Consider the following 14,294-nt stretch of genomic DNA (forward strand, 5'->3'; position numbering starts at 1 on the left):
TTTCAGGAACTTGCTCGAGTTGGACCCGGAATCGACAGTATCATGATCCCCATGCAAATGACTATAATATGATGACTTTACCACCATTCCCTGATGACCCACAGATTCGACCACGACCGGCGCCACCACGAATGATCTCGCAACCTGGAAACAGCTCAAGATTATATCCACGGATGCCCACTCCGACGCCCACATACATGTATCAACAGCGATACTCAGAATCCACAGGATTCCTGAGGTTAACAGCTAGTACGATCATGGCACCGACAACGCATCATGTTCCTCAGCTTGAACTATCCCTCATGACGATGCTCTTTCAAGTACAATGTCTTCAACCCAACTGGAGAGTCATGAAAACCTTCCCGGCCATGTGATCGAAAGCCAACTGCAAGAGACTGTGGCAACGACTGAATTTTAGTTAAGCAGCGTTAAGATGGCTATTAAGTGCCATTCATTTTCCAGTGCTACAATGTTTCATAGGAGCTGTGTTTGTTGTTTAGAGGAAACTTAATATTGAGTCATTCAGTTTAAACCAATTTATATTGGTGATTTTTGTCTACCCCGAATTACAAGATATAAATATCTACCGAATAAGCACCTTCATCAGAATCTTTCAGAACTTTTGGGTCGTAAAACTGAGAGCATAATCATAAAAATGAACCATCGTTCTTTTACCTATATACATATCATTCATCTTCAAATCATTCAGCTTCTACGCATTACTTGCATAACTTTACACTACAAAAGGAGAACAAGTTGTTGCGATGAAACTTCATGTTTATTACACAAGATTCACTTTGTGGAATACGTTTGGAACTTTCACGTCTTGCTGTACAGACTTGATGATCCTTTCATCCCTGTAATCCATGTTTGTAACAAACAGTGATTAAAGGTTAGGTCACAAAACACCACTATGTTCTAATTTTATTTAGTGGTCAAACTAGAAGAAATCCATTTGTTTTGCCATGGAAACCTGTTATTTAATGATTGTGTGAAGAATTCAGTGTGCTGGACAGTTTAAACGATGGATATTTGTCGGTTTTTCAGATCTTTCTTCTTGAATGTTATGAGTCTTCGATTGTACAGACATTGACTGTCTGAGAACCATTCCGTCAGGTTCTGTTCTTGGTCGTCTGTGAATGTATAGGGCGTCATTTTCCTCCGTGGCTTTGATATCCCAGACGTGGCGGCCCGTTCATGGCTATCTGATATCCCAGCCTCAGTGACACGTTCGATTTCAAGGATTTCAGGCTCCTTCACTTCCATTGACTCTATCACTTCCTCTGACATGTCTAAAGGCTGGAGGGCATTTTGTTCTCGATCCTTCACTTTATTAACCTAAACCTTAATATGAGTCTAAGGCATCTTGGTTAACGGTAGGTACACAGTGTTTTAATTATCACCAAACTGAACCACGTGATACAAACCAAAATTATTCACACTATTCATAACTCGCTTTACTCTTGCAAATCTTGTGGTCAGCTCCCAAGTGACGCGGCAAGCTCATGCAGAACTCGCAGCTGGTCGTATTAGAATTGCGGGAACTCGTGTATGGAAATATATGGTAATTTATGCTTCCCTGATTTGCAAAGGTTTATGACAAGTTGCTCACGAGTTTAGCGAGTCTACTTTGAGTTGTTCCGAGTTTGATCGCGTCTTTCAAGAGTCCTCGAGAGCTTGACAAAATTTAAATTTTTTTAAAAATTGTACGAGCTTACTGCGACATCACTCGAGTTGCGTCGAGCTGCCAAGTGTTGTTAAGAGCTTTTCCAAGTTGCTGTGAGTTACGGAGAGTTATCGTGAGTAGCCCAAAAAATTAACTCGCACAAACTCGTACACCCAACTCTGCTCTGTGTGAACAATGCAAAGAATAAAAAGTATTTAGTAGAAGGAATCAAATAGAAATTAGATATTAAGAACTAAGAAACGTGATACCTCACAATCATTACAAGGAATTGACTAGGGGAGAAGAATTTAATCAATTATATACTTGTGAAAAATTTGCTTCTGTTCTTTCAGATTTTGGTTTTGCTCAGCATATCACAGAGGATGTACAGACAGACATGCTGCGTGGATCACCCCTCTATATGGCCCCTGAGATCATAACAGACAGGATTTACAATGCAAAGGCCGACCTCTGGTCAGTTGGGGTCATAATGTTTGGTAAGAATAGCCATAAATTGTTGATTGGTCTTTGATTACATCATCTACATGTACTTTCCATTTCTTTTCATTTCACATCGTCAAACCCTAGTTTGTCTATATCCATTGTGTGTACTTATTTGGTAAAATCGCCATTTAGCCCATTTACCATTTTGAGTTTTTTTTCAGTTAGGCTATGCCCATCTCATCTAAAATCCACTTGATTTTTCAACCAATTAGCCCATATACCATGTTATGTATTTTCCAGTTAGGCTATGCCCATCTCATCTAAAATCCACTTGATGCCACTTACATGATTTGATGAACTCTTTATGTAAATTTTTTTCATTTTAAACAGTTATAAAAAGGAGTGGAAAGAAGATCATCTGGGCATAAGACTAAATGAACCTTTGTCAATTTGGGCCCAAAAAAATATTTTGACACCAAAAATTAACAGGAACGCTCATGTGTGAGTGAACATGCATTTTTTTTCTTCTGAGTTTGCTATTTAGAGAGTAATCCTCTCAAATGTTATATTTGAAGCATTAATGGATGCCGAGACTTGGATAGTGTTAAATGTTATGGCACCAAAATATCTAGAAGACCTTATGCCTTATACACCAGCTGGTAGCCTAAGATCATCACACCAGCAACATCTCAAGACGCCCAAGTCACGTGTAGCATATGGTGCGCGAGCTTTCTCTGCCTCAGCACCTTCTCTCTGGAATAATTTGCCGTTGAATTTAAGAATTATACCATCACTGGAGACCTTCAAATCTAAACTGAAGTCTTATCTTTTCTAACAGTATTAGTTTCCGGTATTGGCACTTTGACATTTATCCAATCTTTCTCATTCTTTCTTTTCTTGTGCGCCTCGGAATAGAATATTTCTAGATAGATGACGCTATACAAATGCCTATTGTTATTGTTATTATTAATTATATTTCTGACTAAATTTACACCATCATTCTTTTCTTCATTATTTCTTAGAATGTCTTTTTGGTGGTCCACCCTTGGCGTCAAGTTCCTATGCCCAGCTAGCTGAAAAGATTAGAAGTCCTAAACCTATTGAGGTAAGATCAATACAGGGCCTAATACTTTAAACCTAGCCATTGATCATGGCGTTGATATTTACAATTGATTGCATCGACTTTAATGTATGATCATTATTGTAAAAGAAGGCCCACAATCAATTTGTAAGATTTATGTTACAGGCCATGGTGACTACCCTATCATCAAGGACACGGGTGGAGGGGGTTTAACTGAGTAAGCCTTGATCAACCAAAGCTCAGAAACAGTATTCATAGTCAAAAGTTAGTCAAAAACCTGACATGATCATGCAAGTACATCTGTGTTTGATGAAAGTACATGTAACTATCAATTAAGCTTTTAGTGCCCTAAAATTTGAGATTTACAACTCAAGATTTATTTTAGTCTCAGAGGTATCTTGAGCATATCTGTATGAATTTAATTATATTTGTCTTCCTGCTTCTTTTTCATATGAACAATATGATATATATGCAACACATCAATGTTAGGGAGTTTTAAAATGAAACTTTTGTAATGTGATCGTACATCTTTGATATAATATAGGTGGGTAGCATAGATATGTGGCCATTGTAAATGTTGAGAGTACCAGCATATATTTTCCTACTTGAGTGTCATGTTAAGTGTTTATGGTTTCCATGGTAATGTGGAAAATGATCAATTATTTATTGCCTCATCACAAATTAAAGTTACATTGAAATTTCCATTGTCTCTTTGCTCAACAGTTATCCCATGTGCAGGATATGCCCATGATGCTTCAAGAAAGTAGATACATACAATAATAATTGAAATAAGATAGAAATAGAATAGGATAGAAATTCAACTGACAATGAAACTTGGTGTAATTTTTAGGCAGTTGATTCACTTGTAAATAAAATGGTGTCCTACAATGTTTATAATGAGAGTTAGATGTACATGTATTAAAAAAGGTCATGAAAATGAAGAAATGCTACATCATTATTCCATTGTTCAATTCTCGCTATCAGCAATACGCAAAAAGTACCAGGATGTCGCTATCAGGCCTCAGTCACGGTGCATTATGGGATAGTTCGGGAGCCAGGTTTCTTCCTGTCACCGTAAGGCCGCTTGGCCTCGTAGCTATTTCTTTCTCGGCTTGATTTTAGCGTAAAATATCGTTTGAGTTTTCTTTGTTTAAATAAACTACAGCAAAAATGATTATGGGTCGTTACTGCGAAGCTGCCATGTGCTGGTCGCACAATGATAAACAAAAAACCTTCAGAAATACCCCTAGTAACTCCACAGCGCGTGTGATTTGGAAAAAATTGCTACGGAGACAAGATGAATTTGACATCACTGCTCATCGATTAAAAGTTAAAATGCAAATTTCAATGTTGCCACAAAGCCATGAATTAAAGAGAATACCAAAGGCTTCATTTGCAGATATATTTATGAGTATTAGCATCAGATGATATGCTGATACTTGTTTTATCCATGGATGAAATAGATGAAACATTACCAGAACCTACATGGGCAGTCTGCAGTCTCACTTGACACTCTGGGCCAGACCAATTGAATTGATTCACTTGACCATTTGTTTTGGTTCTAGCAACGAGTGTAACGTTAGTCTGTTATCAAAGATTGCAAACTGTGTCTGTATTAGAACATTCAGAGTCCTTTGTACTAATATGAAAACTCGTACACCATTTGTATGATTCCATTTTCTAAAATATTTTTTTCATCAAGATTAATTTTTTTTCTCCAATATTTAAAATGTGTCTTTAAACATGGATTTACATTGTGAATACGAAATTAATGAATACAGAGAAATACATACAATAATTGAGCTGCCAAGTAACTTAGTACTAATTTTCGGTGTTTAGTATTGAAAAATGAAAAAAAATACTGATGGTTTCATGCAAAATACATGTACTGATTTCCTAAGTTTCAGTTATATGTGTTCTATGGCATTTCTTTGAAAATACTGATTTTCTCACTGAAATACTAATATTCAGCTTTTGAAATACTGAAATTTTCTTGATTGGGTTGGCAGCTCTACAGTAAAGCAAATTTTTGTTTTCCTATATTTTCTTATTTGGATCAGATTCCTACCTTTGTTGAGACGTCTGATTCATGTAGAGATTTACTATCAAGACTTCTCAAGAGAGATCCAGGAGAGAGGATAGACTTTGAAGAATTTTTCCACCATCCGTTCATCGATCTGGAACACATGCCTTGCCAAGATTCACTTGATAAAGCTGTAAGTACAGGCCAAGTAAAACAGTGATTATTGTATTTGGTCAACAGTTTCTGTCAAAATTAGTGTAGGTACATGTAGGTTGATATATTTTTGTTGTTGAAAAAATTGAGCATATTGCACTGCTTAATTCAATCACAACAGAGATCATGGTCGATGTTCCATTAAAAAAAGAGACATTAAATCCTTTGTTATACTAACGCATCTCTTATCTAGGCCATAATAGGAGTTGTGCATGTAAGATTCTCTCCATTTCTTGCCTGATAGAGTGGAAATTTTTTGTTGTCCATAAATATTACTTTGTTTCCAGGCAAATGTACTTTTATTTTTAATTTTTTGGGGAATACTTTTCACAACTTACTGCCTAAATCTGCAAATCGGATAAGCTTTAATATTGCAATGAATTGGGATCTTCCAGGGCTCTTTTAAGCATTTTAGTTCATGTGTAATTTATTCCCTACTTCAAACAGATATTTTTTTTACTGCATTTACCTTGTATTCAGTGAATTTTCAGTCCTCAAAATACATGTACCTGATCATTTTGTTTAGAGCATTCATACCCGCATACACCAGATACAATGCTCACAGTTGTGAGCCAGCAACAAGCCTCTTGCATTCCTATACAAAAGGAGGACATTTTCATTGCTTCACATCAAAGGCCTCATGATTTGCTTCCGCACTGCTGAAATCCTGGTGACATCAAAGAAACTCCTGCAAAAGATTTTTTTTTAAAGACATACTTCTCTGCAGGGATTTTCTTTTTTTCTATAATAAAAGTAATATACCAGATATTTTGTGTGTGTTTAGGTTGGTGTGAAAATGCGTATCAGGAAGTAATAAATAATGATAATAATATTCAGCTGAAGTATCATTAGACATGTGTAAAAGAAAGAAAAAGAGTAAAATATACTGTGGAAAGGTCATCTTTATTCAAATCAATACGATTACAATAAATAAGGGTACAAGGAACCTAGGTCCATTACACAATGAATATCATCTAACTAAAAACAAAAAAAATGTCTCATTGGCAGATTGAATCAAAATATCGGAGCAAAGGGTAAAAATAAGAAGGTAAACAATGTAATATAATAGTTATAATGTATAGTGCATATCACATTATGTCATAACGTCCCTATGCGCTTCCAAAGGACTTGGATATTATTACCCTGGCTTTAGCCTTTCAGCCTTTTACAGCACGGTGGCATTTCAAGGAAAAAAATCCCGCCAGGTACCCATTCATCCACCTGGGTTGAGTGCAGCACAACGTGGATGAATTCCTTGCTGAAGGAAATTAGGCCATGGCTGGGATTCGAACCCACGACCCTCTGTTTCAAAGTCAGAAGACTAATGTATGGTTGGCATTATGACAAATAATTAAATAAGTTTTGTTACATGGCAAACCTACACTGTACAGTCTACATGTATATTTCTTTACATTTTTAATTTTTATGAGCTTCATTTTATTGTATTTTTTTTTTTCATTGTAGAGAACAAATGTAATGGTAGCTGTGAAATCTGATCAGAAAGGAGAATGGAAAGAAGCAATCAGGCTTTATCTCAAAGCCATGGAATATTTTATCCCTGCCGTCCAATGTGAGTATATCAGTATTGTGTCACAAGGTGAAAGATGACAGATCAAAGGTTACAGACTTCATTATGTTCCCGAAAATGTCTTGTTTCACAACTCATAAGTAAAGAACTGTTTGACCGTTCTACACCTGAATCATGTACAATGCATATTGGAGTGACAATGAACTGATGCATATTGGAGTGAAAAATTAACTTTGGTCTGTTTTTAAGCAGGAATCTTGCTACTAAACACAACCGTATTCCTTCATTTCCCATTGTTTTGCAACATTGTCATGATACAAAGCTAAATATGAACATATTCTATTACTAAATTTTACAACTTATTGTTGTAACATTCTCACTGTTTGTCTGATATTTTTCAGAATTTCGCCCATCTACTTGTCTGATTTATATTTTCCTTCTAAAGAAAAAAAAAATGTGGTTGGATTCCCTTGTAAACACTATTATTTGACTGATTATTGTTTTCTTATCTGTCTTCAGATGAGCAAGATCCCACCAAGAAAGAAGCTCTAAGAACGAAAGCCAGTGAGTACATGAGGAGAGCCGAAGAGTTGAAGGGATTATTAAAACCAAAGAAGACGTCTTTGAACGACTCCATCCAGAGTGACGCTGAGCTAGCTTGCAGTTCTTCCACCGAATCAGGACCAGTGCATGATATCCATCTGTTAGGTATTATGATTATTTTCTGCTTTTATATTTTGCTTAGGTACCTTGTCAAAAGTAAGAATCGTGTCTTTCATGCGGTAATCCCGCAAGTAGCCTCTCATTACCAGTTCTCACATTTCATCATAGATAAAACAGTAGGTAATGCAGGGAAGCCACTATGATAGCCGGATTTCTGCAAAAAGACATGGCACAGACTTTTTACAAGGAAGTCAATCAGAATTATGCCTCTACAAAGTGCTTTACAGATACTTATTACCCTAGTCATTTCATCCTGGCTTGCCCACAAACAATTTATGCAATCTGTCCACTTCCTTATAAATTAGGAGCATTTTTCCAACAAGAGATTCCAACTCAAATAAATGTATGTGAGCTTTATTATTTAAGGATGAAAGGTACTGTAACAAATGAAAGGCTATTGAGTGAAAATCAAAGTAAACTGTATTTGTCAAGATCATGAACATTGTAGAGTTGAGATCTAATTGATAGAACGACTTTTATCCTTAAACATGTATGAAAATCATCTGTATGTAACTCCTTGACCAATTACACTGTGAAAGGGTATTTCATTCTTGCCTTCTTAATTTCCTGTTTTGTGCTTTTTTCTGTCTATCTTCAACAATTCATTTTGAGATTTTATCTCATTCCTATTTTTTTTCCCAGATAAAATGGCTAATGGTAACCCAGAAATGAAAGTTGCTGTGAAACTTGTCAAAGATGCAATAAGAGAGGTAGGCAGAAAAGAGAATATTCAGGAATTCTGGAATATTTAACTTTAGCAGACTGATGTAAAAGCCGTTCAACTTTATTAACAACTGAACAACAGTTGGGTGTGATATATAACCCTTGCCGCATTGGTCAGATAATTCACACAGGGCATGCACTACTGCCTATTCATTAATTAGATATTGGTATTGCAAGAAACTTTGAATCAAATGCAATTCAAATTAAGATCCTTAAAATCAACAATTTTTTTTTAATTAATTGCAAATTTACGAAAAAAAATGCTGGTCTCTTCATGCATCAACAAAAATAAATTGTTTTGTTTTACCCAGTAATTGAAATTGATCTATCACTTGTGAATTTGCAACTGAAATTCGCAATTGATTGCAAATATTTTCTTGCTGCACCCCTTCAGTCGCTCTACTTTACTCTTTGTAAAACACCACCCAGTTCTTTGGTGCCAAATCTAATTCTCAACCACTTTGATTCTTATCAGCTAAGCTTGGAATCCAACCTTTGTAGATTAGAACGTTAAATACAGTGTGAACAAGATAGTATTTCATCAAAGCCTGTACAAGTACATCATCTGTGTTTGCAAAGGTTACATGTATGTAAAAGTTTATCTTTATATCACCAGGCAGGTAACACATGTACATGTATTACGTTAAGGGTATTAAAAATGCGATAAATCTACGAAAGGGTTAAAAAGTAATTTGTATCGAAGTTTGGAAGATGCGTGGAAAGGGTAAGAAATTAAATAGGCCCTGTCAGGACCAGAAGGTCTGATCTCCTTTGAGATAAGAACAAAGCTAATAATTGGGGCTAGGACATTGGGTTAAGAGAAGAGTGGAAAACCGGCGACAGCTGAGGAAATTCTTGGCAAATTTATGGGGTTTTTTTACATTCAGCTTGGTATAGTTTGCATTTTGTTTTATTCCAGGACAGCAGTGAAGCATATCAGATTGCACTTGACCTCTATGAACAAGCTCTTGCTCATCTGATGCCATTATTACAAGGTGAATCTACTAGCACCAGGTTGTTCTCCAAAGTGTATAAGAAACATATAGTTCATTTATAACTTAGGAATGGTTGGAAATTGGTTGATTGCATTTAAGTCGGGTAAAATGTTTTTTTAAGAGATAAATGAAGAGAGGTCATTTTATCAATTTCTTGATAAATTTTTATAACAAAAGTTGTGAAAGAGCTCATAGAAATCGCTTCAATTTCAATGCAAAATGCAATCCAGTTTTTGATTCAGAGTCAGAGCTGTTCCTATTTTACGCACGACTTTACACATGACTGGTGATCTAGTATAATTGTATTTATTGATATTTCTGTTCACTTAATCAAAGTAACGTAACATTCCAAAGTCAAATATATCACAAAGCATGTAGATCATAATAATTCATAACAAAATAAAATGGTATAAATTAGAATTAGATAGAACTGAACTTTCCAAAAATAAGTGAAAAAAGCACAGAATGGAGTGGCTTGCCATGACTGCCAAACTTTGACAAATGGAAACAAGCGACACATAATCAAATTTGAGTTGTTGTTGTTTCTAAAACACCCTTTGTATGTTGCACGTTCAAGCAATATTTGGGGAAGAAATGATCGATCTAGATATTGAAAGAAATATGCTGTGAAATTGCATTGACGCCTATGTAAATGACGAACACACATTGCTCATTTACAACAAATTACACTTTTGTAACTTGCTTCCTTTCGCCAAAGTATGGCAGATAAATAGCTATAATATGCATGTATGAGAGGCAAAGCCCATGTGACTCTTTTTCAACTTGTAATGGTAATACATGTACATGGTAAAACGAAACTTGTATGTAAAATGATGGAGAGGACGAAAGACAATCTAAGAAAATCTATATAAAAACAAAAATTAGAAATTATGATTATAATTATATACCTACTAGTGAAGAATAGAGGGCAAAGAAAGAAGACAGAAAGAGAATGGATTATTGTGTTGTGGTTTAGCAGCAAGCTTATGGGTACTTACCAATCAGAATCTCAATCATTCGGGTTCATCTGGTTTTAAGTTAGTACACTCTTTGTAGATTAAAATTCTTGTTGAAATCAAGCATTTTTTAAGTACAAGAAATGGTATCTCATTTAGCATAAATACAGGTCTTCAGCTGTTATTAGGAAAGTCATTAGGAAAGTAGTGAATAAATTATAAACAGCTTTGGAATCACCCACCAGGAATAAGTAGAACAACTAACCCATGTACATACATGTAGTTAGATACCAAGAGCCTAGAAATTCACAAGAAATGAGTGCTGTTAACATGTATGACAGAAAGTACACGAGATCAGTTGAAATGTTGAAATTGGAAGAAACTGTTGTGGACATGGAATGAAAGAGAACTGATTTAAGATGGATCGGCCACGTGTTGAGGAGGGAAGACCTGTGGAGCGTTATGGCCCAATGGATTAGTCTTCTAACTTTGAAACAGATGGTCGTGGGTTCGCATCGCAGCCATGGCGTAATTTCCTTCAGCAAGAAATTCATCCACATTGTTCTGCACTCAACCCAGGTGAGATGAATGGGTACCTGGCAGGAATCTATTCCTTGAAATGCCACCGCGCTGTAAAAGGCTGCGGGTCTAAAGCCAGGGTATTGATATCCAAGTCCTTTGGGAGCGCATAGGGACGTTATGACATAATGTGATATGCACTATACGAGACCTGCGTTATTATATCATGTGAAAAAATCCTAGGATGGCATAAGAGGAACGGGGAAAGAATAAAGATTACATTGAGAGAAGTGGTGAAGAAGAAAAGTGGTAAGGTTGGTATGAACGAGGAGGATACTCAAGACAGAAAGAAGTGGAAGGAGGGAGTGACAACATGGCGCAAGGGTCAGTAACCCTTCATAAGCAGGGCAAAAAACCGATCTGACTAAAATAAATGATGAACCAGAAAGGCCTGGGGGAGCATGAATTATGTTTGCCTGCATCTGTAAATCTACCATTGTAGCTGGTCAAAGTTTTTATAATTCCAAGTCAAAACAAGTCACCCTCAGATGTCACATGAGTCCCATTTTTAAATTGTGTTACATTATTATTATTATTATTATTTATTTGGCATTTCAAAATACATAAATTATAGTACAATACAAATTACATAAACAATAGGACATACGTGACATAGTACAAAGGACCTGGAATAGAGATGAAGGGGCTGTCTGGGTTTGGCAAAGGTTAACTAAATTACCATGACCCACAGGTCTTCCTTCCCACACCCCTCTACCTCCATCCAGGTCAGTATAAGAATATAAAAAGAAACATGATGGTAGACTTGAAAAGTAGAGTCATTTGATGAAGAAATCTCAAGTTTTCATTTCAAAAAATTTTTATACCAAAAGTTTACTTCAATTCAAACTCAAATGATGGTTGAAAAAAGTGGCATACAGTGGGATGTAAATTGAATTGAATTAATCTAGTTTGAACACAGTTCCATAAATCAATATTTTGGGAATCTCTTACATTTCAATTAAAAAAAAAATCCTTTCCACATGACTTAGACTATTCATATGGTATTCTAAGAACTGAAATTTATTATCATTATTGTTTAGTATACATGTATTACCATTTGAATGATTAGTGTAGTATTAGTTGTTTCTTGAAGTTGCCTGAGAACTCATTTCAAAATTTATTAATTATGATTTTATTATAATATTTCTCTAAGAAGTATCTTATTCTGCTTTATAAATGTGGATTTCTTTATAATGATAACTTAATTTTTTTTAAGATTACCATTTGAATGATTAGTGTAGTATTAGTTGTTTCTTGAAGTTGCCTGAGAACTCATTTCAAAATTTATTAATTATGATTTTATTATAATATTTCTCTAAGAAGTATCTTATTCTGCTTTATAAATGTGGATTTCTTTATAATGATAACTTAATTTTTTTTAAGATTGATCGCCCACTGCATTTTCTTGCATCACTAAACTCATAAATCTGAAGTACTAAGCAGAATTTATAACAATGATATGGACTTATTCCGAGTATTTCATTGTTTATTGCATTTTTTTCCCCTATCTGGTGTTGTTGTGTGTATCAATGTTGTTGTGTGTATCAATTTTTTGAAGTTGGAAGTAGAGGGGTGGTTACTAGAGACAAGAAGCAGCAAATTCAGAAAATTCTACACCACGTCAGTTCAAGGAAATACAAAGATGTTATCCTTACAATGAGAAAATTGGCACAGAGTGAGCCACAGTGGACCAACATGACACTTCTTCACTAATTTCATTCTGAATTTCCCCAATATTATTGTTGGACATTTAGATATATATAATTAGTTGCTAATTTTCCTGGCATTATTATTCTGTTCAGGTTATTATGGCGTAAGGACTTATTCCTCTTCCATTCTCCTTGTACTTCACCCCCCCTCTCTTTTTCCCCCACTCCCCCTCTCTCTACCTCTTTATCTATACCCCCCTCTCCCTTTTTCCTCTTTTCTCTCTTCTTCCCAATCTGTTCCATACCCTTTCTTTTCCATCAGTTCTTGCTTCCTCATTCTCCCCATCGTAATCTATAAATTTCATTCCAACCATTCTTGTTTCATTTTATATGTATGCCAGATTGTAATATGTACTGTATAACATACTGTAATTTGCCGAACAAAATCACACTCAGGGTATAGGCCTACTTATGTGAATTTGCACTTTATTTTTTCATATATTTGTATTTGCATAATGTATATATTTTGTAATACCAATGTGTTAGTACAATTATGAACTCATTTCAAAATCAGAACAACTGTAGTTAAACCATGTCCCCTCCTTCCCCCTTCTCATCACTTTACTATGAATTTTTATATGAATTGAATTGACGTGTTGGATATGTACATAATTATTATCTCTTGTCTTATGTTTGTTTAAAATGTGTACCTTGCTGTATTCATTCTATGTTGCCCTGCATCATGTTCATCTAGAACTCATAACCTGGGCCCATTGTTGTAACTGATTCCTTTTTTTTTTTTATAAAAGGTGATTTATAAAAAAAATCATAATAATTGATGTCTTGCCTTTTGAATTTGGAAAAAAAATCTGGTGAAGCGCAGTCGATCCTTTATCTCTCTCCCCCTCCCTCTCTTTCTTTCTTTCTTTCTTTCTTTCTTTCTTTCTTTCTTTCTTTCTTTCTTTCTTTCTTTCTTTCTTTCTTTCTTTCTTTCTTTCTTTCTTTCTTTCTTTCTTTCTTTCTTTCTTTCTTTCTTTCTTTCTTTCTTTCTTTCTTTCTTTCTTTCTTTCTTTCTTTCTTTCTTTCTTTCTTTCTTTCTTTCTTTCTTTCTTTCTTTCTTTCTTTCTTTCTTTCTTTCTTTCTTTCTTTCTTTCTTTCTTTCTTTCTTTCTTTCTTTCTTTCTTTCTTTCTTTCTTTCTTTCTTTCTTCCTTTCTTCCTTTCTTCCTTTCTTCCTTTCTTCCTTTCTTCCTTTATTTCTTCCTTCCTTCCTTTCTTTCTTTCTTTCTCCCTCCCCTTTTTTCTCACTACCTCTGTCTCTTGCTCCCTCTCTCTGATTTTCTTTTTATTCCTCTGTCTCTCTCTTTTCCTGTCTCATAAACAAGTCCATAAAACAGTATTATTTAATCATAATGAACACATCTACAGACTGAGGTTATTACCCCGTACTTTATATAATCTTACTTTTCCAATTTTTCATCGATTTGATTCCACATTTTACATTATCTTTAATATTGCAGTGGAACAAAAGGGAAAACGGAGGGATCTACTGTTGAAGGAGACAGAGAAATGCATGGGCAGAGCCGAGGATTTAAAGCAGTATATCGAGGTAATCTTTCATCAATCTTGGCATTGACTGTGATGCCTTGTAGCCTGTAGGCGGTTGCCAGAGACTTTAATGTTTTTGTTTGTCCGTCCTCCCCTTTTTAGTTCTCA

The 14,294-nt window shown here is 35.2% G+C and overlaps 1 protein-coding gene across 6 annotated transcripts in view; it reads left to right on the forward strand.

The window, feature by feature from the left end:
* Window positions 1-14,294, forward strand: part of LOC129261688 (serine/threonine-protein kinase ULK3-like) — a 184,014-nt gene that overhangs the window by 6,552 nt on the left and 163,168 nt on the right. For 3 of the 6 annotated variants that reach the window (XM_064099958.1, XM_064099959.1, XM_064099957.1), the window contains exons 5-12: window positions 2,020-2,163; window positions 3,133-3,215; window positions 5,252-5,407; window positions 6,892-6,997; window positions 7,475-7,663; window positions 8,321-8,388; window positions 9,321-9,396; window positions 14,099-14,187. In XM_064099958.1, coding sequence (XP_063956028.1) covers window positions 2,020-2,163; window positions 3,133-3,215; window positions 5,252-5,407; window positions 6,892-6,997; window positions 7,475-7,663; window positions 8,321-8,388; window positions 9,321-9,396; window positions 14,099-14,187 — 911 coding nt within the window. Of the gene's footprint in view, window positions 1-2,019; window positions 2,164-3,132; window positions 3,216-5,251; window positions 5,408-6,891; window positions 6,998-7,474; window positions 7,664-8,320; window positions 8,389-9,298; window positions 10,932-14,098; window positions 14,188-14,294 lie in introns of all 6 variants that reach the window. The other 3 variants (XR_010293679.1, XR_010293678.1, XR_010293677.1) reach the window with 2 other exon arrangements.

The sequence above is a fragment of the Lytechinus pictus genome, chromosome 5, assembly GCF_037042905.1.
Source record: "Lytechinus pictus isolate F3 Inbred chromosome 5, Lp3.0, whole genome shotgun sequence".
In the NCBI taxonomy this organism is placed as follows: domain Eukaryota; kingdom Metazoa; phylum Echinodermata; class Echinoidea; order Temnopleuroida; family Toxopneustidae; genus Lytechinus; species Lytechinus pictus.